The sequence below is a fragment of the Rattus rattus genome, chromosome 10 (genome assembly GCF_011064425.1).
Source record: "Rattus rattus isolate New Zealand chromosome 10, Rrattus_CSIRO_v1, whole genome shotgun sequence".
In the NCBI taxonomy this organism is placed as follows: Eukaryota; Metazoa; Chordata; class Mammalia; order Rodentia; family Muridae; genus Rattus; species Rattus rattus.
In genome coordinates this window covers 70,547,729-70,572,573 of record NC_046163.1, presented here as the reverse complement: position 1 = coordinate 70,572,573, position 24,845 = coordinate 70,547,729, and the positions used below count along the sequence as shown (strand labels likewise).

General features: G+C 47.5%; 1 protein-coding gene across 1 annotated transcript in view; it reads left to right on the top strand.

The window, feature by feature from the left end:
* Hhat (hedgehog acyltransferase) overlaps positions 1-24,845 on the top strand; it is a 225,721-nt gene that overhangs the window by 167,477 nt on the left and 33,399 nt on the right. Inside the window, exon 10 of the mRNA XM_032915511.1 lies at positions 16,935-17,079. Coding sequence (XP_032771402.1) covers positions 16,935-17,079 — 145 coding nt within the window. The remainder of the gene's footprint in view (positions 1-16,934; positions 17,080-24,845) is intronic.

Here is a 24,845-nt window from a genome sequence, read left to right as displayed (position 1 = left end):
TGATGGAGGAGGGCCCAGCCCATTGTGGGTGGAACCATCCCTGGGTTGGTGGTTCTGGGTTCTATAAGAAAGCAGGTTGAGCAAGCCATGGAGAGCAATCCAGTAAGCAGCAGGCTTCCATAGTCTCTGCATCAGCTCCTGCCCCAAGGTTCCTGACCTGAATTCCTGTCCTGACTTCCTTCAGTGATGAGTAGCAATATGGAAGTGTAAGCTGGATAAACCCTTTCTTCTCCACTTGCTTTTTTGTTATAGTGTTTTGTTGCAGGAATAGAAACCCTAAGACAGGGGAACTTCATTGTGTGGGCATGGAAAATGAGGGCACCATGCTCACTGCCCAGATCTTTAACAAGCTCTGTGGAGCATGTATTGCCTGTGCCTCTTTCTGTTCTGTGTATAAATGTGTACACTTTTCTTCTCTTTGGGAACTAATATTTGGGTACCTTGGCTATATGGATTCCTCATCTTCTCTGTCTTATAACGTTGGGTTGACTTTTCTTCCCTGCTTCCTTATCTAGGGCTCTGTACCATTTTCAGACGTGTACTATCAGTTACACGAGATATGTGAAGGAGCACAGATATCTAACCAGGGAATCACAGAGACTTTTTTTCCTGGGAGGTCCCTTGATGGAGCATTGCAGAATGTATTACCTCTCCCCAATTTCAAATTTTTAAATGTTACGGTTTCTTAAGAAGCAGGCCTTTCCCCAAGCTGTTGTTTTTGGTTGAACAGGATACTGCTGAAGCCATTCCTGCCGTATCCTAGGTTATTTAGTGGTCCCAAGGGACTCCAGTGTAGCCTGGAGAGGGAGGCGCCATGACTGTGAGCACTGAAACTTGGGCATGATGGTCATCAGTCTTCCAGCTTCTCCCTCATGGGCCTTGACTGTTTATGCTCAAGGGAGGTGGCCAGAGTATAGGGTCACTGAGTGGAAAGACTAGAATTCCCTTTCCCACCCCCTTTTCCTAGCTTATAATTCACGAACCAGGAGATCTTTAAAGGAATGCAGAATCGAGACTGAAATTCCCTGTTCACCTCCTCCCAAGACCCAGCAGCCGGTGTGCATGGCTTAAGGAGCCTGTGACTGTTGTGAACTTCTTTTACTTCTTAGTGATAAACTGGAAAGATAATTCTTTGGGGGAATGCAGCGATGCACGATCTGTGTGGCATGGGGGTGTGTTCCCAAGTGGTTTGTGGGGAATGGGTGTGGGGTGTCCATGGCCTATGTGAAGGGGGCATGTGGTCGTGCAGGGTCTGTGTAGAGTGGGCGTGTCGTCAGTTAACCCTTCTCCTGAGAGAACTTTCCTGTTGTTGAATTTAAGCTTCTCATTTTCTTTCCTTTGCAGATGGAGCTTCAGGGAAGCTTCCAATTCAAGCTTCTCACACATATGTGTGAACATTTCTTTAGGGCAGATACCAAGAACAGAACAGAGCTGGGACTGACAAGCTCTCTCTTGGTTATATCTGGCCCACTGTCTTGTCTGTTCTTGGATGGCCTGCAGCTAAAACTGTTCCACCAAGCGTCCCCCCCCCCCGTCATAAAATATAGATAAATATTCACGCATGGTTGGGTCCACTTCTGGGCCCTCTCATCTATGGCACTGACCTTGCCACTTATCTTTATTTTAAATTTCAGGGTTTTGTAACATGCTCTTTCCTGGTAAGCAAGCTTCTTACTCCTCTTCTGATTCTTTTCCAGAATTTAATTGACTTTTTTATCTATTGATTCTCTCTGTCTCTCTCTTTCTCTGTCTCTCTGTCTCCCTCTCTGTCTCTGTCTCTGTGTCTCTATCTTTTTCTCTGTCTCTCTGTTTCTATCTCTTTCTCTGTCTCTCTTTATCTCTCCTCTGTCTCTCTGTTTCTGTCTCTCTCTCTCTCTCTCTCTCTCTCTCTCTGTCTCTCTCTTGTCTCTCCCTCCCTTCCCCCTCTGTGTGCATTTGTGTGTGTATGCGTGTGTTCAGGTGCATGCACACTACCATGAAGGTGTGAACATGGGAAGATAACTTCACATCCTTGCCTTTCACCTTGAGAGACAGGGTCTTTGTTGTTCAGTGCTACAAGGTCAGGCAGGTTGATCCATGAGTGCCACACAGTTCCCCAGCCTTGGCTGGGTACAGTGGGACCATAGACATTTGGGTTGCTGTATAGCTTCTATTTGGCTTATGGGGTCTGAACCCTGGCTGTTAGAGTTGCCGGTACACACAGCTGGTACATGTGTAAGTTTGTTTCTTTTGGTTCCTCGAGAAGGGTGACCATGTCATCTCATCCACATGTCCCACAGCTCGGTTCTTGACAGCAGTTATAATTCTTGGCACACTTGTCTTACTGTACCAATGAAGCCACTCAGTGCAGTTTGAGCTAACAAGGGTGGAAAACTCCCCTTTTCTCTTGAGGGTAGTGGGGCTGTTGCATCTGGGGCTGTTGGTAGACAATGCTCTTCTGTTGAAGTTTTTTTTCTAGCCTCCTAGGACTTTATATTGCACACGAGTTTCTACTTTTGCTTGATGCTGGTGCTGGCATCTATTGAGTGACCACAGAATTATTCCTCTTTAATTATTAAATGCTATGAGTAACATGGGCTTTCTGGTTTCTCTAATATTGAATCATCTTTGCATTCCAGCATAAACTTTTCAAAATTGAGTGTCTCAGTGTTTCTGTTGCTGTGGTGAAACACCATGATCAAAGAGCGAGCTGGGGAGAAAGGGTTTACTCTGCTCACACTTCCACATCGCTGTTCATCATCAAAGGAAGTCAGGAGCCCAAACAGGGCAGGATCCTGATGCAGGAGCTGATGCAGAGGCCATGGAGGGTGCTGCTTACTGGCTTGCTTCCTTCCCCTTGTTTGCTAAGCCTGCTTAAGAACCCAGAACCACTAGCCCAGCGATGGCACCACCCTCAATGGGCTGGGCCCTCTACCATCAATCACTAATTAAGTAAATGCTGGATCTTAATGAGGCATTTTTCTCAGTTGAAACTCCACCCTTTCAGATAACTCTAGTTTGTATAAAGGTGACATCAGTCTAGCCAGCTCAACTGACCCCTGGTCAGCTTGACATATAAACACATCCCGATTAAGCCACAGTCTTTCCTTTCTCATTTAATCTGAGATTACATGCTTTCCATGTCCCCTTCATACCTTAAAAGCCAGTACTGCCCTGGTGACTTTTCACACTACCAAGTTCAACTGCCAGTACAAGGTACAGCCAAGGCTCCCTCTGGAGCACTGCTTCTGCGTATGACTCTCAGGATACACTTCCCAGAAGATTTCACCCCAACGATCCTGCTATCATCTTAAACATGGCTAATTTCTCAGATCCAATCTACCAGAATGGAGTAACCCAGCAAAGCAAAGATTTCACTTTAGTGGCTCTGGTATCTTGTTAACCACAGCCAATTCTCCAGCCTCAACTAACCAAAACAACAGAATCTAAGATCAGGGTAGCAAACAGCCCTGATAGTCTTCAAACTCCTGCTGAAATGTCACAAGCCAGGCGTCCATCCTGTGCACTGCTCTCAACCTTTCGACCTCCCACAGAACATCCCACTAAGCCTTCAACATTCAGTGGCTTCTCTAGCCCAAAGTTTTAAAGTCCCTTTGCAATCCTCCTAGGACCACGGTCAGGTCTGTTACAGCAATACCTCATAATCTTGGTACCAACTTGTCTTCGGGTTTCTATTGCTATGATGAAATGCCATGACTAAAAATCAAGTTTGGGAGGAAAGGGTTTATTTGACTTATACTTCCATACCTGTTTGTCTTCAGAGGAAGTCAGGACAGGAACTCACAGAGGGCAAGAACCTTGGAGGTAGGAGTTGATGCAGAAACCATGGAGGGGTGCTGCTTACTGGATTGCTCTCCATGGTTTGCTCAGCCTGCTGTCTTCCTGAACCCAGGACCACAGCCCAGGGATAGCACCACCCACAAAGAACTGGTTCTCCCGTCAATCACTAATTGAGAAAATGCCTTACAGCTGGGTCTTATGGAGGCTGCGGGTCCCTCCTTTCAGATAACTCTAGTTTTGTATGTCAGGTAAATACAAGATTAGCCAGCACACCGAATGTATTTTTAAATAATTCTTATTTTTATTCACTGTCCCTTACTTTGTAATTTTTAAGGAACTGTGTTAGCTTCTGGTTTTATGTTTTTAAGTTTATTTATTGTGTGTGTCTGTGTGTGTGTACATAAGTTTTATATGTACTGTATGTGTGTAGGAAGCTCAGGAAGCCAGAAGAGGGTGTCAGATCCCCTGAAACTGGAGTTACAGGTGGTTCTAAACCACCTGATGTGGGTGATGGGAACTGAGCCTGGGTCCTCTGCAAGAGCAGTAAGTGCTCTTGGCCACCACCACTCCAGCCCTCTGGATCTCAGGGTTATGCTAATGCTATAGAACAGTTTTCTTTTTAAGAAAGTTTCTGCGAAGTGAAAATCACCTTCAACTTGACCATTGGGTTGAACTTGCGCATGAAGGCTGCCTGTGTGAGCTTTCTCGGCTCTGCCTGAGCATGGGCTTTAAAGCTTCTACAGCTTTAAAGCTCCTTCAGCTTTGGCTGTCGCTATTCTTCCTTGGCTATGTTTGCTCAGTGCTTCTAGTTTCTGTATTTGAAATTTCAGGTCATTTATTTTTTAAGATACCTACTGTCTCCTTTGAGATCTTCAAACATTGCCATGAAGGCAGCAGAGGCCTCAGAGCCCCGCCATCGTCCTCTCCTGGTTTTTGGTTTGTTTGGTTTTGCTTTAGTTTCTTGCTCATGACTGCCGACGCCCGCCCGTTCTATTATCACTGAAGTAAAGGCCTTGGCTTTGAATGCTGCTTTAGACTTTGATGTTGTGTTAATTTTTGCCATGTCTTGTTAATGCACTTGTGTGGCTGAGTGCAGGCTCCGTGTGCTCATGGTCCACACGCGCTTGCAAATCTCTTCCGTGTACCTGTCCCGTAGAGAAGGCCTGCTACCTCTTCTCACTGCGATAAGTGTGCACTATAACTTACCATTTAAATCACCGCTCAGCATAAAATTCAGTGGTGTCAGGTTAATTTACACCATCCTCCAACCATTACCTCACGAACTTCCGGATAGTTCTATGAGCTCACTCTGTCCCCATTGGGCGGCTCCTGGTCGCCTCTGTTCTGCATTCTGTGTGACTTCACCTGTTCTGAGTGTCTCATTCAACCAGAGTCAGATCATGTGTGTCCCTTTGTGTCTGGCATGTACCAGTTAGCTTACTGTTCCTAAGGTTCATCTGCATGCCAGTGGGCATCGGAATTTCCTTTCTAAAGATGAGTATATGCTTTATGTATATGCTACAGTTTATCTAGCCACTAACCTACTGACAGGCATCTCAATGATTTCTTGGTTCCTCCTTTTTCTTCATAAGGTCTTTGTGTGTTGATGTGTGCATACCAGTGTACGATGTGTGTATCCACATATGCATGTGTTCAGCTGTGAGCATGGGTGCATGTGTGCCATGTGCGTGAATGGAGGTCAGAGGATGACCTTGGGTGTCGGTCCTTGCTTTCCACCTTGCTTGAGACAGAATTCTTGTCTGTCCCTATGTTTGACAGGCTGATAGACTGCTGACATTTGGGGCTTCTCCTGCTTCTGCCTCCATTTGCCATGGGGGCAGCAGGACTACAAGGGCATGGACTTTTACATAGGTTCAGGATCTGAACTCTGCAGGGTGACTCTTTCCACCCTGGACCCTCTCCCTGCCTAGCATTTGGGTTGTACTTGCCCTTTGCTCATGGGAAGGAGCTGCTATGAACATGGTGTATACGTACCTGAGCCACTGCTCTCCCTAACGTGCACTCGCAACACCTTTCTCATGAGTATCAGTAGACCTGAGTTTGCAGTCAGACAGGGTAATGCTCTGTTCAATTTTGAGGATCCATCGGGCATTTTACATAGTTTCTGTAGCACCATGATCTCACCAGCAGCTAATAAAACTCGAGATTGCATTACAGCCTGTGTGTGTGTGTGTGTGTGTGTGTGTGTGTGTCTGTCTCTGTCTCTGTCTCTGTCTCTGTCTCTGTCTCTGTCTCTGTCTTTGTCTCTGTCTCTCTCTGTCTCTCTCTCTCTCTCTCTCTCTCACACACACACACACACACACACGGGGTGGGGGAGCCTGTAGGTGTCATGGTGTCTGTGTGGATGGAGGACAGAGGAGAGCCCTGGGTGTTAGTTCTCATTTTCCACTTCACCTGAGAACAGGGTCCTTTCCTTGTTTGCCAACCTGTACACCCGTGAGCTCCTGGGGATTTGTTTTTGTTTTGTTTTGTCTGTCTCCATCTCCCCTCTCGCTGTGGGAGTGCTGAGATTACAGACACACGGCAGTGGACCCAGCTTTACATGGGTCCCAGGAAGTCAAACTCACCTCATCCGGCTTACATGGCAGGTGCTTTACCCTCCTCTTCCTCCTCCTCTTCCTCTTCTTCCTCCTCCTCCTCTTATTCCTCCTCTTCCTCCTCTTTTCCCTCCTCCTCTTTTTCCTCCTCTTCCTCCTCCTCTTTTTCCTCCTCTTTCTCTTCCTCTTTTTCCTCCTCTTTCTCCTCCTCTTCCTCCTCTTCATCTTCTTCCTCTTCCTCTTCCTTCTCTTCCTCCTCCTCATCCTCTTCTTTCTCCTCTTCTTTTCTTGCCCTTCCTTCTCTCTCTCTTCTTCCTTCTTTTCCTCCCCCTCTTCCCCCTCCCCCTCTCTTCTTTCTCTTCCTCCTCTTCCTTCTCCTCTTCCTCTTCTTTCTCCTCCCCCTCCTCTTTCTTTATCTCTTCCCCTTCCTCCTCTATTTCTTTCCATCTTCCTCCTCTTCCTCCTCTCCCTCTTTTTCATCTTCCTTTTCCCCATGCTTCTCCCCCTCCTCCCATTCCCCTTCCTCCTCCCATTCCTCTTCCTCCTCCCTCTCCTCTTTCTCTCTTCTCTCTCTTCTTCCTTCTTTAAATCCCCCGCTTCCTTCTCTTCCTCCTCCCCTCCTCTTCCTCTTTCCCCCTGCTCCTCCTGCATGGATCAGTGTCTTCTGGTTTTGATTTGCACTTTCTGATGATTGTTAACTTTGAGTGGGAATCATCTGATTACCGAGCCTTTGTATTTATTGCCTGAATGAATGCCAATCGAGTTCTTTCTCTTTTTCAGGGGGTTTTGGCTTTTGTTGTTGTTGAATTGTGATAGTTCTTTACATATTCTGAACATTAGTCCCTCACTGACATGTGATTGTGGGTATTTTCTATTGTTGGGTTACCTTTTCCCTGTCAATTGCATCCTGTAATGCAAAGTGCTTGAAATTTCTGCAAATTTTCAGCTCTTTTTCCTTACATTGTTGTGGTTTTTGTTTTGTTTTGTTTTTTTGTTTTTTGGTTTTTTTTTGTAAATTCCAATTCAGTTTTACGTTTTTCATGTGACTGCAAGCCAAACGCTTTGCTTTTGAAACTGTCACCTGGTGAACATTACAGTTTGGATCTGAAACGTCCCTCAAGGACTATGTGTTAGAAGCTTTTTCCCATGGCAGCCAGTAAGGGCTAGGCACTTGTTCCTTACTGTTTCCTATGAAGAGTTTTACAATGTTAGCCCTCATCTTTAGATATTTGATTTATTTTGAATGAACTTTTAATATAATTTAAGGGTCCAGTTTCATTCTTGTGGGTGGACACACAGACAGGCATTATTTCTTCATGGGGTGCTCTGAGCCCCCCCTGGTGACCATGCTATAACTCCACAGATGGGTTTCTATTGAGACCTTCTCTTCTGTCCCATCTGTTCACATGTGGACCTTGAGGACACTGTGTGAGCCGTGAGCCACACTCTTATCACAGACCAGCCTCTAGGCCACTGTGTGAGCCGTGAGCCACACTCTATCACAGACCAGTCTCTAGGCCACTGTGTGCTGTGGGCCACACTGTCACAGACCAGTGTCTAGGCCACTGTGTGTGCTGTGGGCCACACTGTCACAGACCAGCCTCTAGGCCACTGTGTGTGCTGTGGGCCACACTGTCACAGACCAGCCTCTAGGCCACTGTGTGTGCTGTGGGCCACACTATCATAGACCAGTCTCTAGGCCACTCTTGCAGCTGCAGCTTGTGTGACTTTGTAGTAAGTTTTGAAATCAGGAAATGTGGATTCCCCAACTCCGCTCTTGCTTTCCAGCACTGTTCTGGTTATTCCAGGTCCTTTAAGATTAAAAATGGATTTAGGATGACACTATTCCTGCAAAGAATGTGTTGGGACTTGGATGGGCTCTGTGTTGGGTCTGTATGTAACTGTAATATTGTTACTCATACATACAGGCAGAACACTGACACACTTAAAATAAGTACATCTTAAAAAAAGAGTAATAATATGCATTATTAAATTTCTCATCGTGATATACAGTAGAGCTTCTGAATTCGATCTTCCTGCCTAACTGAAGTCTTGACACCACAAACATTTATTTATGCTTACTTGAAGCCATGTTTTAGTTTCCGTGTGTAAGAGTTTTTTTTTTTTCTTGGCTAGGTTTCATCTTAAATATTTAATTCTTTTTTTTGTGCTGTTATAAATATAAATTTTCTTATTTTCTTTTAAAAAATTTATTTGCTTGTGTGAGTTCCTGCTCTCTACTGTGCACTCATGGAGGTCAGACAACCTAGTCTGCAAGCTTCCAGGGATTTTCCTCTCTCTCTCTCCTGTCTGGTCTAGGAGCCTCGGGAGATGTGTGCTACTGTGTCCAGCTTTCGTGGGAACTGGGAATCCAAATCTGGATCCCTAAGCATGCAGAGCAAGCACTTTACCCACTGAGCCACATCCCCAGCCCCCTGACTTTTAAAAAGTGCTTATAGTATATAAAAACAACCATTTTTTATATATTGATTGTGTAATCCTAAAATTTTGCTCAAATTTTCATTTCTTCCAATGCATTCTTCTGCTTTTCCTAAAACCTTTATTCTTGTGTTATGAACAGAGATCATTTTACTTCGTCCACTCCAAATTTAGGTGTGGGAAAAAATTCTTTGTTTTTAGAGTGAGAAGATGAAATTTTCTTATATTTACCATGTAGAGCATGTTTTCAACTACTGACATGTGGAGTGGTTGGGTTGGTTCATAGGAGCATAACCTTGTGAGGTAATCTTCGCTACTGAGGACACTCAGAATCTGGTTTCTGTATAGTTTTCAAGAATATATGTTAGAGCTGGAGAGATGGTACACCAATTAAGAGCAGAGGACCTAGGTTCAGTTCCCAGCATCCATGCGACAGCTCACGACTGTCCATAACCCCAGTTTCAAGAGATCCAATGTTCTTTTCTGGCCTCTGTGGGTACCCAGCACACATGGGGTGCACATGCATACAGGCAGGACACTGATACACTTAAATAAAAAGAAGTATGTCTTTAAAAAAAGACTCATAATACGTATCATTAAATTTCCCATCGTGATATACAGTAGAGATTCTGAATTCATTCTTGCTGTCTAACTGAAGTCTTGTGTTCCTGGCCTAGCCACGATACCTGTTAATTTTTATTAAAGTAGCCTATGTTCTTTGATCTGCCACTTTCTGGGAAGATTTGCTGATTCTATGGGGTACCTGACCCCCCAGGGTACCTGAGTCTCCAGAGTAACAGAGCCCCTAGGGGCACCGGAGCCCCCTGAAACCAAGTTACTGGGGTACCAAGCTCTCCAGTGTACCCAAGCCCCCCAAATCAGCCCCTCGGGATATCCGAGCCCCACTTCCTTTAAAACCAAGCCCCCTGGGGTACTCAAGCCCTTTTAAAATTTCAGTGTATCAACCCCGCATTTCTGCTTCTGGAATCAATACTTGGTGACTTTCTTGGGTTAAAGCTAAAATGTTCCCCAAAGGCTTGGTTCCCATGGCAGCAATGTTCCTAGAGGTGTGGCTTCAGGGACACGATTGGATCTCAAAGACTCTGACCTCATCCATGGATTAATCCACTGATAGTTGATAGTGTTGTAGACTGATAGGAGGACCTACTGGAAGGGATTCAATTCTTGAGGACTTGTTGATGGGGACCCTGTCTTATCTCCTGCCTCATATCCCTCCTTGGTCTTCCTGGCTGCCATGGGGAAGCAGCTTCCATGCTCCCTTTCACCACAGTTCTATTTTGCCTTTCCCTGGCCCAAAGCAGTGGGCTAAACAATGAGTGACTATAAACTGAACCTTATTTTAAGTTTTTTTTCCCTCAGGTAAATAGCCATAGTGAAAGAGAACTGATACACACAGGCCACTGACTGACACACAGGCCACTGACTGACACACAGGCTACTGACACACTCAGGCTACTGACACACTCGGGCCGCTGACACACACAGGCCCCTGACACATACAGGCTGCTAATACACACAGGCCCCTGACACACACAAGCCACTGACACACAGGCCAGTGACACACAGGCCAGTGACACACACAGGCCCCTGACACACACAGGCCCCTGACACACACAGGCCCCTGACACACACAGGCCACTGACACACACAGGCCACTGACATACTCGGGCCAGTGACATACTCGGGCCAGTGACACACACACAGGCCAGTGACACACACACAAGCCACTGACATATACAGGCCACTGACACACACAGGCCCCTGACACACACAGAGGCTGTTGACACAGCATAGGCCACTGACACACTTGGGCTGCTGACACACACAGACTGTTGACACAGACCACTGACACACTCAGGCTGCTGACACAGGGCACTGACACACTCAGGCTACTGACACATGGGTCGCTGATACACACAGGCTGTTGACACAGGGCGCTGACACACGCCACGTGGAGATAATCCTTTCTATATGAGATGTGTGTGCAGAAATGCACTCTCCGTTAGGGAATAGAAGCAGCGTTTCAGTTGTGGGTCTTTCTCTTCTGGGAGCACGTTCAGAGCTCAGCAGCAAACTAGGAAATGAAACTGAGGGAGCAGGTAGTTTTTAATGTTAATTAAAAACCGTAATTAGCATACAACATATGACTAGGTTCTTTCTGATGTTCCGTTACTCGGAGGTCGGAGACACTGCTTTCTGAATATTTCGTACGCTCATTCTGCTTGGGCACAGGAAGGGACCGAACATTACGGACTCACGAATGAGCTCGTGGGTGCCCGCCTGCCCACACTGACGTCCAATGTTGCCTCCCCCTCCTCTGCTGCCCCCATCCCCCTCGCCCTCTGGTTGTGTCATTGTCATTAGAAAATGAAAACCTGCGACTTCATGGGGAACCGTGTCCAGATGCTCAATCCCACCCCTACTTAAAAATAGACAGCATCAGGGCACACTTGCCAAGCCTTTGTCAAAGTCTCCAGCAGCCGTTCCTGCAGCCATCTGCTCCCCCAGATGCTCAGCTGCCCCCAATCTCAGCTCCTCCTCAGTGGACAGTTGAGGGGCCGAGCTCGGCAGCCTTCAGCTCTGCAATACCAGCTGCCCACATGTGTGGCATCGCGGTAACACATGCTGCAGGCTGAACCCCAGGCACCGGCTTGCTGGCCCAGCCAATCTTGCAATCTCCAGACACTGGATGTTGGCTGGGAGTGGCGGGGGTGTTTCTATGGAGATGCGAATCAGCATCTCTCAGCAGGACGACAGAGTGTGACAGACGCTGGGTGGGCTCTGAGACTCAGTTGGTTTCAGGTTGGTCCCCACCTTGGCAGTAGGTGTGCTAGAGAAGCCTTGATTGCTGCTGCTACGTTCCCACCTTTGGTCTGAAACAGTGTTCTCAGATGGTCGAGCAAGGCCTACCTGAGGCCTGAGATTCCTGTTGTTCTGGGACACTCGTGTAAGTAGGGCAAGTCCCATGCCTTCACTGGACCAAGTGGGCTATACTAACAAAGAGAGGGAACTGCAGCAGCCTACTTCTCGGCCATGTCTGAGACATCGGCACAGGAACAGAACAGTTCTTGCTAACTCACTGTGTCTTCCTTCCATCCCCCCACCCTCTGAATTTCAGACGTGTGTGGTGAGGAGGACCCAATGGCTGTTGGATCCATGTTCATCAGCAGCTGGAGGCACAGGGGCTTCCTTCCTTCTCAGGACTGGTGGGGGAGTCATCGAAGGAAACTAACAACATTCCAAATAGGTCTTGGGGGCGGCACCAAATATTTGCTCCCAGCATAATGGAGCGCCATAGCCCTTTCTGTCTCTGGGACTAGGCCAAACCACACCAGAACTCTTTTTTTGCATCCTGATAAATTTGATAAATTCGTGTTAATGAAATTAAAATTCTGTTTGTCAGTCACACTGTCGCTATCTGATCAGGTTGGCGACTGGACTCTCATTGTCGTGATTTACGGCTCCTTGTTGTACGCTGATATTCCCTCGTCTCATTTACGATTCCCCAGCATGAGTTCTCTTCTCCAGGGTGTTTTAAGCCTAGGAGAGGCAGGAGGGTGGGTGGCTGAGCTGCAGCTGTGGCTCTGTTTGCACATGTGCCTGCATCCTAGACACAATAGACCACAGGAGTGACTGCTATTATTGGATATAAAAGAGCCCAAAGGAAATGAAGGATTTATAATAAGGATTTATAACATTCTACTTTTGATAGAGCTAGGTGGTCCCAGGGAATAAACCTTGTTTTTCTGTCTTGGGACATCTAAGAGTGGTATTAATTTAAAAACAACACAACTGGGACTGGAGAGATGGCTCAACAGTTAAGAGCACTGAACTGCTTTTCCAGAGGTCCTGAGTTCAATTCCCAGCAACCACATGGTGGCTCACAACCATCTGTAATGGGATCCAGTGGCCTCTTCTGGTGTGTCTGAAGACAGTTACAGTGTACTCACATACATAAAATAAGTAAGTCTAAACAAAACCCCAAAAACCCAACAACAACCATAAGCTGTGACCCAGGTTCTAGGGTAGAGAGATCCGTAATATCAACCTATGTCTATTGGCAGCAACCCTCATTATCTGCAGTTTTGATTCCACAGTTTAATTACTTGAAGTCAACTGTGCTCTGAAAGTACTACCTGGAAAATTCTAGAAATAACCAATGTATACGTTTAGACTGTTTGAAGCTCTAAGTAGCCTGGAGAACTCTTGAGCTCTAGCCCACTTCTGTCTTTCCTGAAATGTGATCCTTCTCTCCTTCCAGTATGTCTGATTGTATGAACTACCCACCTACTCGTGACTCTGTATCCCTCTTAGTTATCAGCCTGGCTGTTGGGTTTTGTATTTGAGGAGTCCTTATAGAATAGGCGGATGCAACATCTTAGTGTTCAAACAGTCCTCAGGGGCAAGCCGGGTCAGACTCTTCACCCTCCCTTGTCCCTCCTTAGCCCTTCCCCAACCCTACCCATGCCCACTCCAGCCATCACAGCTTCGTGTTCCACATGGGCACTCACGGCTTAGCCTCCTACTCTGTGTGGCCTTCCCGTTTAGGTTATATCCCAGCCAGCTGAGCAAGCCCATGAAAGCCTCATCATTCAACATCTTGTTCTCTATTGGGTTTTTAATGATTTTAGTCACTTCTAATAAAAGAAGACCTCTGCGAGCTTCACCAGGCTCTATACCCTGACGGTGGGTTATACTGATAAAGGAAAAAGGGGGGGTGGTCTTTCAACTCCCTCCTATACTGTCAGGTTCAGGGTGGAGGACAGACTGACTGGGTTTGGCTCACTGGGCCCTGGGAAGTCAGATTTGTCACAGCAGCCTCTATACTTACAGGGAATTATTTGGACACACCCATGCCAATTCAGATAGCGTACTGTTTCTTGATTTATTATTCTGAGTTCTTCATGTTCATTTCCTGGCCTTCTCCCCCACCACCTCCCAGTTGTTGCTAGCTGAGTCAGTACTGCCCACAGAACATCTTCTTCTGCTTTCAAATGCAAACCACAGTGGACGGGCATTCTCTGAAGTGGTTGCTGGGTAATGAGCATGTCCTTCTCTGCCTTGTGTGACAGCATCCCCACTTCTGCTCATGGCCTCTGGGGACAGTGAGAGCGATGGTGGGTGTCATCTTGTCTGAGACCTGTGGGCTGGAGAGCCAGCTCGGTCACTGTTCCCCATATGGCTTGTTCATGCTGAGGCCACACTGTGTGTGGTGGCCATAAAAGCCCCTGTAAAGTGGCATGGGATGAGGAAATTGTGGCAGGGAGATGCCCCTCCACAGTGGGATCTGTGCTTCTGAAACAATCCTGCAACACACAGTTGAGAAATGGACCAGGATGGAAATTGATTTCTCTAGACTGAGGGGACTCTGACTAAGTTAATGTCACATCAGGTCACCACAGCAAGACCCTGCTGAGAGTCACCCTCCGGACTGGTCTCTGCCTATGTGACTCACCCAGGCTGCTGCCATGGAGCCTGTGAAATCTTAGCACAGCTGAAGCCGGTGGCCTCAGAGAACTGTTAGGAAATGTCTACACCTTTCTCTTGCTTCCCCTTCCTGTACCTGTAGGCTCAGCTGAAACATTTGTCAGAATGTGGTGCTGCCCCTGGCTCTACTCTGAACACACAGATGTCTTTATGGGGTTCTCACGCCTCCTGCCATGGTGGAGTGGCCTTACTGGGAAGGGCGACTGCAGTGTAAAGGACGAGGCATAAAGGCTTGGTTTGCTTTGTAAAATCTGTGAGGAACTACCAAAGGGGCATGAAGTGCAGACCCAGGAAGGATAATAGAGCTGTGCTCACTAGGAAGCTCCCTCCATCCACAGTCCTTTAGTACTGCAGTCAGTCGCCTTCTCAGCTGCTGCTGCTACTGCTGCTGTGTGCTGTTGAGAAACTGTATCAGTTCCTTGTTACAATGTCAAAATGCCCAACAAAGGCAGCTTCGGGAAGGAAGGGCTTATTTTGCCATACAGTTTGCCAGTTCTGTCCATCATGCTATAAAAGTCACGGAGGCAGGAACATGAGGCAGCTGGCCACATCGTGCTCACAGGCAGGAGGCAGGGGAGATGAATACTGGTGCACAGCATTCTCTGTCTCTCTTTATCTCTTTGTGTGTCTTTGTCCTTCTGTGTGTGTGTCTCTGTATCTCTCTGTCTCTCTGTCTCTCTGCCTCTATGTATCTCTTTCTCTCTATCTCTTTATCTTTCTCTGTCTCTCTGTGTGTCTCTGTCTCTCTGTGTATTTCTCTTTGTCTCTCTGTCTCTATCTGTCTCTATGTATCTTTCTCTCTATCTCTTTCTCTCTCTGTGTGTCTCTGTCTCTCTGTGTGTTTCTCTTTGTCTCTCTGTCTCTATCTGTCTCTATGTATCTTTCTCTCTCTGTCTCTCTGTGTGTCTCTGTATCTCTCTGTCTCTGTCTCTCTCTGTCTCTCTCTGTCTCTGTCTCTCTGTCTGTTTCTCTGTGTGTGTCTCTCTTTGTTTCTCTGACTCTATGTATCTCTTTCTATCTCTTTATCTCCCCCCCCCCATGCAGTCTAGGACTCGCTCTCACTCAGTTAACCCAGTCTAGAAACCTCTTCACAGACTCATGTAGAGGTTTGTTTCTGTGGTGATTTCTAAATTCCATCAAATTGACAATCACAGCGTTTCTCTCATACACCCTACCTCATAGCAAGTCAGGTTGTTGCAAGGGGCTGGCTGACTTCCTAGGGTCAAGTCCACCAATCTAGAAGGTCACTGTCTTAGGGTTTTACTGCTGTGAACAGACACCATGACCAAGGCAAATCTTATAAGTAGCATCATTTAACCAGGGCTGGCTTACAGGTTCAGAAGTTCAGTCCATTATCATCAAGGTGGAAAGCATGGCAGCATCCAGGCAGACGTGGTGCTGAAGGAGCTGAGAGTTCTACATTTTGCTCTGAAGGCAAACAGGAGTAGACTGGCTTCCAGACAGCTAGGAGGAAGTTCTCTCAAAGCCCACCCCTACGATGGCATAGTTCCTTAAACAAGGCAACACCACTTCTTCTCATAGTGCCACTTCTGGGCCAAGCATATTCAAACCACCACAGTCACTGAGATCTTGATCCTGGTGACTTTGGTCTTGATGTGGAGCTATGCCATAGGGAACAATTTAAACGTGATTTTGTCTATGGATTTACAGGCAGAGTGGGTAAGAAGGCTGCTCCATCCTAACCAGCTTTAGAACTTACAAGGCCAGAGGGAGGCCCAGTGTGGAGGAAGTAACATCGCTGGTGTGCATCACTTCTTTTGGTAGAACAAATATGTCATAGGTTAGAGGTTTTGAAGACTGTCTCAGCAATGACCTAGTAGCTGCAGGCACAGGGGGAAGAAGAGTGACAGGAGGATGTCCTGCTGGCTTTATGTCAACTTGACAGAAGGTAGAGTCATTTGGAAGAGGGAACCTCAACTGAGAAAAACACCCCACAAGATTGACCTAAGGGGCATTGTCCAAATCGAACATCGATGTGAGAGGGCCTAGCTCACTGTGGGGGATGCCACTCCTGGGGTGGTGGTCCTGGGTTCTGTATCAAAACATGATTAGCAAGCCATGAGGAGCAAGCCAGTCGGCAGCACTCTTCTCTGGCCTCTGTATCAGTTCCTTTCCCTAAGTTCCTGCTGTGAGTTCTTGCCTGGATGATGGACATGTGAGCTGTAAGGTGAAATGAACCCTTTCCCCCCTTGGTTTGCTTTTAGTCATGGAGTTTATCACAGCAATAGGAACATCCAGACAGAAGTTGTCTCAGTTAGGGTTTTACTGCTGTGAACAGACACCATGACCAAGGCAACTCTTATAAGGACAACATCTAATTGGGACTGGCTTACAGGTCCAGAGGTTCAGTCTATAATCATCAAGGCAGGAACATGGCAGCATCCAGGCAGACATGGCGCTAGAGGAGCTGAGAGTTCTACATCTTGTTCTGAAGGCAAATAGAAGACTGTTTTGAGGCAGCTAGGAGGAGGGTCTTAAAGCCCAACTCCACAGTGACACACTTCCTTCACCAAGGCCACACCTCCTAATAGTGCCACTTCCTGGGCCAAGCATACACAAACCATAACAGAAGTAAACCTTAGCCATAGTTCTGCTCCCGCAGTGAGATGCCTCTTGTTTCCCTCACAGGCCCGGCACCTCTCCCCACAAGCTCGCCGTCGACTACACGCTCTGCTCGCCTCCTGCTCTACCTCCATGCTGATCCTCTTCAACCTGGTGTTCCTCGGGGGAATTCAAGTTGGAAAAACCTACTGGAACAGGATCTTCCTACAAGGTGAGTGGCCTCGCAGCCCTGCATGCCACCATATGCTCTCCTTAGTATGCAGATGCTATTATTGACTTGAGAGTCTTGGGAGAGTCACATTTATGACATGTGACCAGCAAGTGTCAGCTGGGAACGGCTTCTGGTCCCCTGTGACTGCAGTGCTACCTGTGTGTAGGGAGCTCATGTTGGCTGCCTGTGCTGCTTGACATCCAGATGTGGGACCCCAGCTCCGTAGAGTTTCCATGCTCATCCTCACCTCATCTCCAATGTTGTGACTTCTTCCTGTGCTTCCCCAGTGTCTCTAGACCCCAATCTCCAGTAGGCAAGCAGTCCAGCCTTGTTGCACTTATGCTCTGAAGTCTTGCTGGCAAGTCTTCTTGTGCGGTCCTGGAGCTGTGGTCCTGGGTCCTGTGTTGTATTTATAAAAAATAAATAAAGAGCGAATATATTATTTTGGTGCATGTGTGGCAGGGTCATGCTGAGGCATCCCTTCCCCCTGAGGGACCAGCCACAAGATAGTATAGTATAGAATAGAGTTTATTTAGGGCATGGGGAGGGGAGTTGAGAGGGTGATAGAGACAGAGAATGGCAGAGAAAGATTAGAGGAGTAAAGGCCAGGCATGAGCATGTGGAGAGAGAGGGAGGGGAATAAGGAGGAAGGAATGGAAGGGCAGAGCAGGAGTGAGAAGGCAAGAGCAAGAGAGAGCAGAGGGGGCGAGCAGTGCCTTTTATAGTGAGTCCGGCACACCTGGCCGTTGACAGGCAACCGTGGGGCAGAGCGTAGACAAAATGCTAACAGACCTGGACACTTGTCTCTGAACATCATTACCTAATCATTTATTTTAAAAAGTAGACATGTGTGTCCATGTGTTTGTAGACACATGTGTGCAATGGCATATGTGCACGAGAGGTCAGAGGACAACTCGGTGGAGTTGTTTCTTTCCTTTTACCTTCACAGGGGTTCCAAGGATAACTCAGGTTACCAGGCTTGCTGGCAAGTACCTTTATCCACTGAGCCATCTCGTTGGCCCCAACTGTGGGCTAATCTTCTGTTTCATGCACACCCCCTCCTCCAGCAAAGCTACATCTGTGTCAGGTAGAATGTTAGTGTGTGTCAGTTGTGAAAACTTTACAGACCGTCATTATCTTTGGTCAGCACTCCTCCTGGGCTGGCATTAAGACACTCTGGGACTTCTGAAAGCTGAGAGTAGAATATTCCCTGAGCATAGCGCTGTAGCCAGCTCACTGTACTTCCAAAGGAAAGATCCCCTGTCCCACTTCCTTTTCCTATGCTTGGAGTCGGGCAGTCCTGGCTAAGCAGTGGTGGTGAAACTAGACATGGTTCATCTGTTATCTCTGTGTTGGGTACCCAAGGAGCCACAGGTATTTCTGCGGTGGCTTCCTCTTTTCGCACCAGAAATATTTACCCAGCACAGCTGCCAGATGCCTGGATATCAGCCATGAATGTAGACTGTGTGGCTCAGTGGGCCCACTAGATCCCATTTGATTTTGATCTTGTCACTGTAAAAGCCCCTGTCTGATGTACTTCCCGTGATGTTCAGCTGATGGTTCATAAAGAGATCACATGCTTTGCAGACAGGAACTTCTCTCCAATAAAGACGAGAGGTGGCGGGTGCAAAGGATGGGGTGATAGGGTGACCGGGTCCTACTCTTCTTGCCTGCTGCCACAGAACATGACAGGCATAGGGAGACCTGGGTTAGGGGGAGCTGACCTTGGCCTCCTTGTCATCTAATGAAAAGGCTCTGATTTCCACTTCAGTAAATCAAATACATCAGAGGTTTGCCAATCACCGTGAACGTAAGGATGGAATGGGAAGTCTGCTGCATGTGTGTGGGGCCTCGCCCAAGATCTAAGCACTCAGGGTGCTAAGGGTGAATGTTTCAGCGTCTGAGGCTAGCCTCAGCTACACAGTGAGACCCCGTATCCAAGGAAAGACAGGGGAGATAAAAGAAACATAGATTATAAATATGGAAGCCAAACACAAATGATTTCCATGTGACACTGGACTAGGGTAACTGTGCAGATGTCTGAGTGAGCTGCTGGAGGCCAGTAGGCAGAGTGGTGGGCTTTCCACAGCAGGTGGCCATTACCCAGGAGTGGTGTCTAAGCTGAGCACCAAGAAGGCCACTGTGCCAGGGAAACTCAAGATGGCCGCCACAGCAGAAACTCCACTCTTGGCAGATCTTCACTGTACGTGCTCATTACTCAGGGTTGAGGAGATGACTCAGCAGGTTCAGGTCCTCAGCAGCCATGTAAAAAACTTGTATTACCATGCATGTGCCTGAGACTCCAGGGCTGAGCTGTGGACAGGCAGCAGTGGTATAGCATTGGGTTGGGAGGGCAGGGATAAGAGGATTTCTGGGGCTTCCTCACTACCAGCCTAGCTTGGCTTCAGGTTCAGTGAGATATCCCATTTCAAAGGGATGAAGCAGAGAGAGAGAGAGAGAGAGAGAGAGAGAGAGAGAGAGAGAGAGAGAGAGAGAGAGCGCACTTGATACTATCCCCTGGCCTCTGAACACATATAAAAATTTACATATGCACATATGTACCTGTGACCCCCACCTCCTACACACCCAGTCATTTTTCTAAGCTATATCACTTAAGACTTAGAATGTTTGATCACTTCTACATCCTTGTCTTGGCATCAGGGAAAAGAAGAGAACAAGGAGGCCGGTGGGCCTGATACCGAAGGACTTAGAGGTGATATGTGGCATTTCTGCTCATGTCCCCATTGGCCAGAACCAGTTATGTTACCCCCTGCCAGGTGCCAGGATGGAGCTGTGGGAAACAGGCAGGTGTTGGCGTGTATCAGTGGTCTGTGTCATGCAGTCACCCAGCCGGAGATGCCCCAGAGGCTGTGGAAAGCTTCAGTTGTACTTGAGGAAGAGGGAAGACCAGTGACTGACACACGAAAGTCAACTGCAGTCAAGGCTATGGGAATGGACTCAGAGCCAGGAGCTAGTTGCCTGCAGTAAGAAGTGGGGGCAGACCTGGGGCACGTTGGTGCTGGAGCAACAGAGCAAGATCTACAGAGTGCCCTTGCTGTTCCTGCATGGCAGGAGGCTCATAGCACTGCTTGCCCAGCACCCGCAGACCTGCCGGTATATGGGGCCAGCATTCTGTGCCCTTCTGTGGCCTGCAATAAGACACAGTGCTTCTGCCCTCCTTGTACTCAGGAGGATCGGGGATTCTGATTCCTTGCATAAGACTCTACAATCATTTCTCATTGGGGCTCTCTAGACAGACAGACCTGCTGGGATCTTGACCAGTTGACTTGAGAAGCTTGAGTCAACCAATGTCTGCTGGGATTTTGTCAGTTGCCCCATAAGTCATTTTCTTGTTGAAGTCTTTCCCCCTAGACCTGGGTTTTAGATCTCTCATGGAAGGAAGGGAGCCTGATGGTGGAAAATCTCCCATCCTGGCAAGCCTGACTGTCTCATAACCTGATAGAGTTGGCTGTTATAAATATTCATGTTTAGGTAGAAGAACTAATTAATGAGTTGGTAGTAAGGAAATAGCTGTTATAAATATTCATGTTTAGGTACAAGAACTAATTAATGAGTTGGTAGTATGCATCCTCAGGTCCTGCTGGGAGGGTTAATAGATCAACATTCTAAAACTGAGAAGGAAAATCAGACCTCTGAAGTCATCCGGCCCTCCAGGACCCCGGAAGGGCCTGTTACCGTGTACGTGTAGCTGCTGGTAGACGTATCAGGGCATCCTGACTCATCCTGCAGCCTGGGCATCTCTAACCTCTGCTTCTGGGTGTAAGATCAGTTCCTGTTGCTCACCTTTCCACAGAGGGGATGTGATGAAGACGTCAGGAGATCTGTCTCCAGGGAATGGCTCATATTCAAGCTCAGAATCCGGGCAGCAGGACTTGACAGACGTCCCTGCCTCTGTGCTGTGATAGCTTAGGTATTGCTGTAGAGACAAAGAAGCTCTTAGTCATCCCTATGGATCCTAACTCAAGGAGTCAAGCAACACAGGGAAGGGACAGAGATTATTAAGGGTTTGCAAACACTGTTGTCTCAGTTGCTTTTCTGTTGTGATAAAACACCAGACGATACCAACTGTATAGTCCATTATGGCTGCAAAGTCATAGAGGCAGGGACTTGACATATCTGGTCACATGGCTTCTGCAATCAGAGAGATGAATGCCTGTCTTCAGATTGCTACCTCCCATTTATGAAGTCCAGGCCCCAGCCCACAGGGATGAAACCGCCCTCCTTTAGGGAGGGTCCCCTCCAATTCGCATAAGTAAAATAGCTCTTCCCAGGCATGCCAGAGGCTAATTTACTGTAAACAATTTCTTACAAGCATGCTTGAAGGCTTGCCTCCTAGCTGACTCCGGTCCTGTCAAGTTTGTAGTCAATAGTAACAATCACACTATGTGTAACTCTTCCTGGGAAGATATGAACAAATGTCTGCCCCCACTCCCCCACCGCCTAGAACTTGACACATTAAAGCAGTAATTCCATGCAAGTCTAGCTTCGTGAACCAGTGAGTTCAACACAGTTACTTATGGTGTGAGGTTTCTTAAAGGGGTATGGGAAACTCAGAGACAGCCGCACCACTGAACAGCTCAACCACAGCATGGAGATGGCTCACTAAAGCTGCATCCCTGGCGCTCTCTGAGCAGCCTGCAGGCAACTCCAAAGAAGAGTCTCCTCCCACCTGCAACGGCTGCCGCTCACACCATCTTGGAGACGGGGCTTCATGACTCTTAACCTTCTGAACTTCTGAGTCTTTTGTAGGCCCCTGACATTTGAGTCTTATGACCCTCCATCTAGGTGGGAATGCTACAGTTCAGTTAGGGACAGGTATGGCACAGCAAACAGATAATAATGCACACAGAGACAAGCTTGCCAGTTCTGCAGGGACGTGGCAACTGTAGTCACCAGATGTAACGGAGATGGGTGTACCCAGATGCATGGTTACTAATTTCTGCTGACTATGACTGCACACATAGATACATGCTAATTCTCTGGGCGCCGTTTCCCACCCCTCTGATGTTCCTACCTGTATCTCATGGGATAGCTTGAAAGACTGACCTCAGAGTCTCCGATGTCATAAACCCGGTTGTAGCCAGCTTTGTTCTAAGCTGCCAAGTTTACCATAGTGCATTCACAGCAGCCTTCAGCCTGGACTCTGAGTGAGAGAGGAGGCTGGGAGACTGGGTCCATTTTTTTCTGCTGTGTACCTTCCCTGCTCTGATACAGAATGGAATGCCTGGTAAAAAAGCATGGGGCTCTGGCGTGTGTAATGCTCATAGCATTTATCAGTAAGACTTACCTCCATTGCTGAGATAATTCTGCAGAGAGTAAGGATTCCGTGTCTTCCTCTCTAATATTAATGTGCATGCGTGCACACGTGTGTGTGTGTGTGTGTGTGTGTGTGTGTGTGTGTGTGTGTGTCTACATATACCATTTAAACATGCTTTAAGGGTTGGGGATTTAGCTCAGTGGTAGAGCTTGCTAAGGTCCTGTTCGGGTCCCAGCTCCAAAAAAAAAAAAAGAAAAGAAAAGAAAAAAAAAAAACATGCTTTTAAGCTACTTAAAGTTTTGCAGATCTAAGGAGGATGTGGCTGGAGGTCTTGTGCTACCTGCTTACTCTAGGATGAGCCACCCTGGGCTACCGTTGACAGAGACCAGCACAAAGTGCTGTTTATGTAATATTTGTTTGCAGAAGTTTTGCGATGGAGAAGCTTCAACCTTCCAGGCTGACGTGAGAATTGATTTCTTCGGCAGGCAGCTGTTGTGTTCTGCTCTGCAAAGATATCAATGAGATGTAACTCTGTGTTTTATGGCTTTTCCTGGGGAGACATAACCGACATCTGTTCATACCAGATAGGGTACTCACAGGCCGAGAAAGGATTCCGTTCAACCTCTCTTAGTGAACCAGTGAGTTTGCTGGGGTTATTTGCACGAGCGTAGGTGACTCAGGCAGCTGATCTGTGAGAGTCACATAATACACACGTGAGTGAACCTGCACACAGATCCCTCCATTAGCCTCACTCCTTGGCACACACACGCAGGTGTGTCTCACTTTCCACACACTACACACACACACATGTACCCAAATGCACACATACCTGCATACAGACCCCCCAACATCCTCCTTCCTGACATCTTGCACAACTGCATGTGTGTGCCATGTACACACACACACACACACACACACACACACACACACACACACACGTTTGTCTTCTTCCTTATCACCTCATGTAGTTTGGCAAACCTTGACTCAACGCTTCACTCCATGAGGGGCTCCTCGTCCGGAGGAACCTGGTTCCTTTCCCTGGATTCCAGTGAGGGAGGAGAGTGTTCTGTTGTGCATGTCAGAACCCCAGCACTCCCCAAATCTGCTTGCTATTTCTGGTGGAGGGAGGAGAAAGTGTATTTTGTCCCTGGTTGCTACCTTGTCCAGACAGTTCATTCACCTCCTGACGCAAATGCTTCTAGACAGGAACTTTCTTTAAAGGCAAACTGAAGTATGGCACCAGAGTTCTAAGAGCTCTGCCGTGACGTAAAACCCCCTCCCTCCCGTCTCCTCTCGTTCTTGGGAGTGAAACTTCACTCATGATGTCTTGTGCGTGAGTGAAGGGCAGATGTCAGCATCTCCCAGGCTGCTTGCTCACTTCCCTGGACCTCAGTTCAAATGGAGCTTATACGTCCTCAGAGCTAGAGGCTAGAACAGTGTTCTCAACCTGGGGGTCGCAACCCCTCTGGGGTGGAACTACCTTTTCATAGAGGCCACAAATCAGATATCCTACTCATTAGATGTTTGCATTACAATTCATAACAGTAGCAAAATTAGTCATGAAGTGGCAACAAAAATAATTTCATGGTGGGGGGTTACCACAACATGAGGAGCTGCATTAAAGGAGCTGTATTAAAGGGTGGCAGCATTCCGAAGGCTGAGAACCACTGCTCCAGCAATGGGTCTGCTGTGGTGGGTCTTAGCATCTACCCTGGTTTCACTTCTGTTGCTGTGGTAAAACACGCTTACCAAAAGCAGCTTATGGGAGGAAATGATTTATTTCAGACTACCGTTCCAGATTACAGCCCATCACTGAAGGAAAACTAAGGTAGGAGTTCGAGCAGACAGTCACATCACACATTCCATCGAGAGCAGAGAAAAACAAATGCATGCCTGCTTGCTTGCTCTCCTGTGGCCCTCTCCTGTCTGATATGGTCCAGGAGCCCCTGCATGGGTCCCACCTCAATAATCAAGACAATTCCCTATAAGCGTACGCCCAGGCCAACCCGCCTCAGACACTTCCTCAGCAGGACGCTCAACACAGCTAGAATTCAGCATCACAACATCTGGGTTTAAGTCTGAGACGTGGTGGCTTCTTTGCTCCCTGCCGCTTTGTCACCCATGTCACCAGCCATACGAGGTGAGAAGAGAGACCCAGATAGCAGAGTATCTGGAGGCTCTCTAGCTCTGGGGGAGTTTCTGAAGCTAGGAAAGACGTTCAGCCAGGATGCCTAGAGATGCTCTGTTCTTTCTGTGCACGTGTGTGAAACTCTTTCCTGCTAACCAGGGATTCTGCGAAAGAGGGGAACGTTGTAAAGTGTCATTAAACAGAACTGCATAGATGTGACTGATCAGGTAGGAGAGAAGCGATTGTGTATCTTTGCTAGTATATTTACAGCTTTGGAACCCTTTCACTTTCATCAACTGCTGACCACTTATTATCCCCACCCCATCTTCCTGTCCCCAGTCATCCGATTGCAGGGTTGCT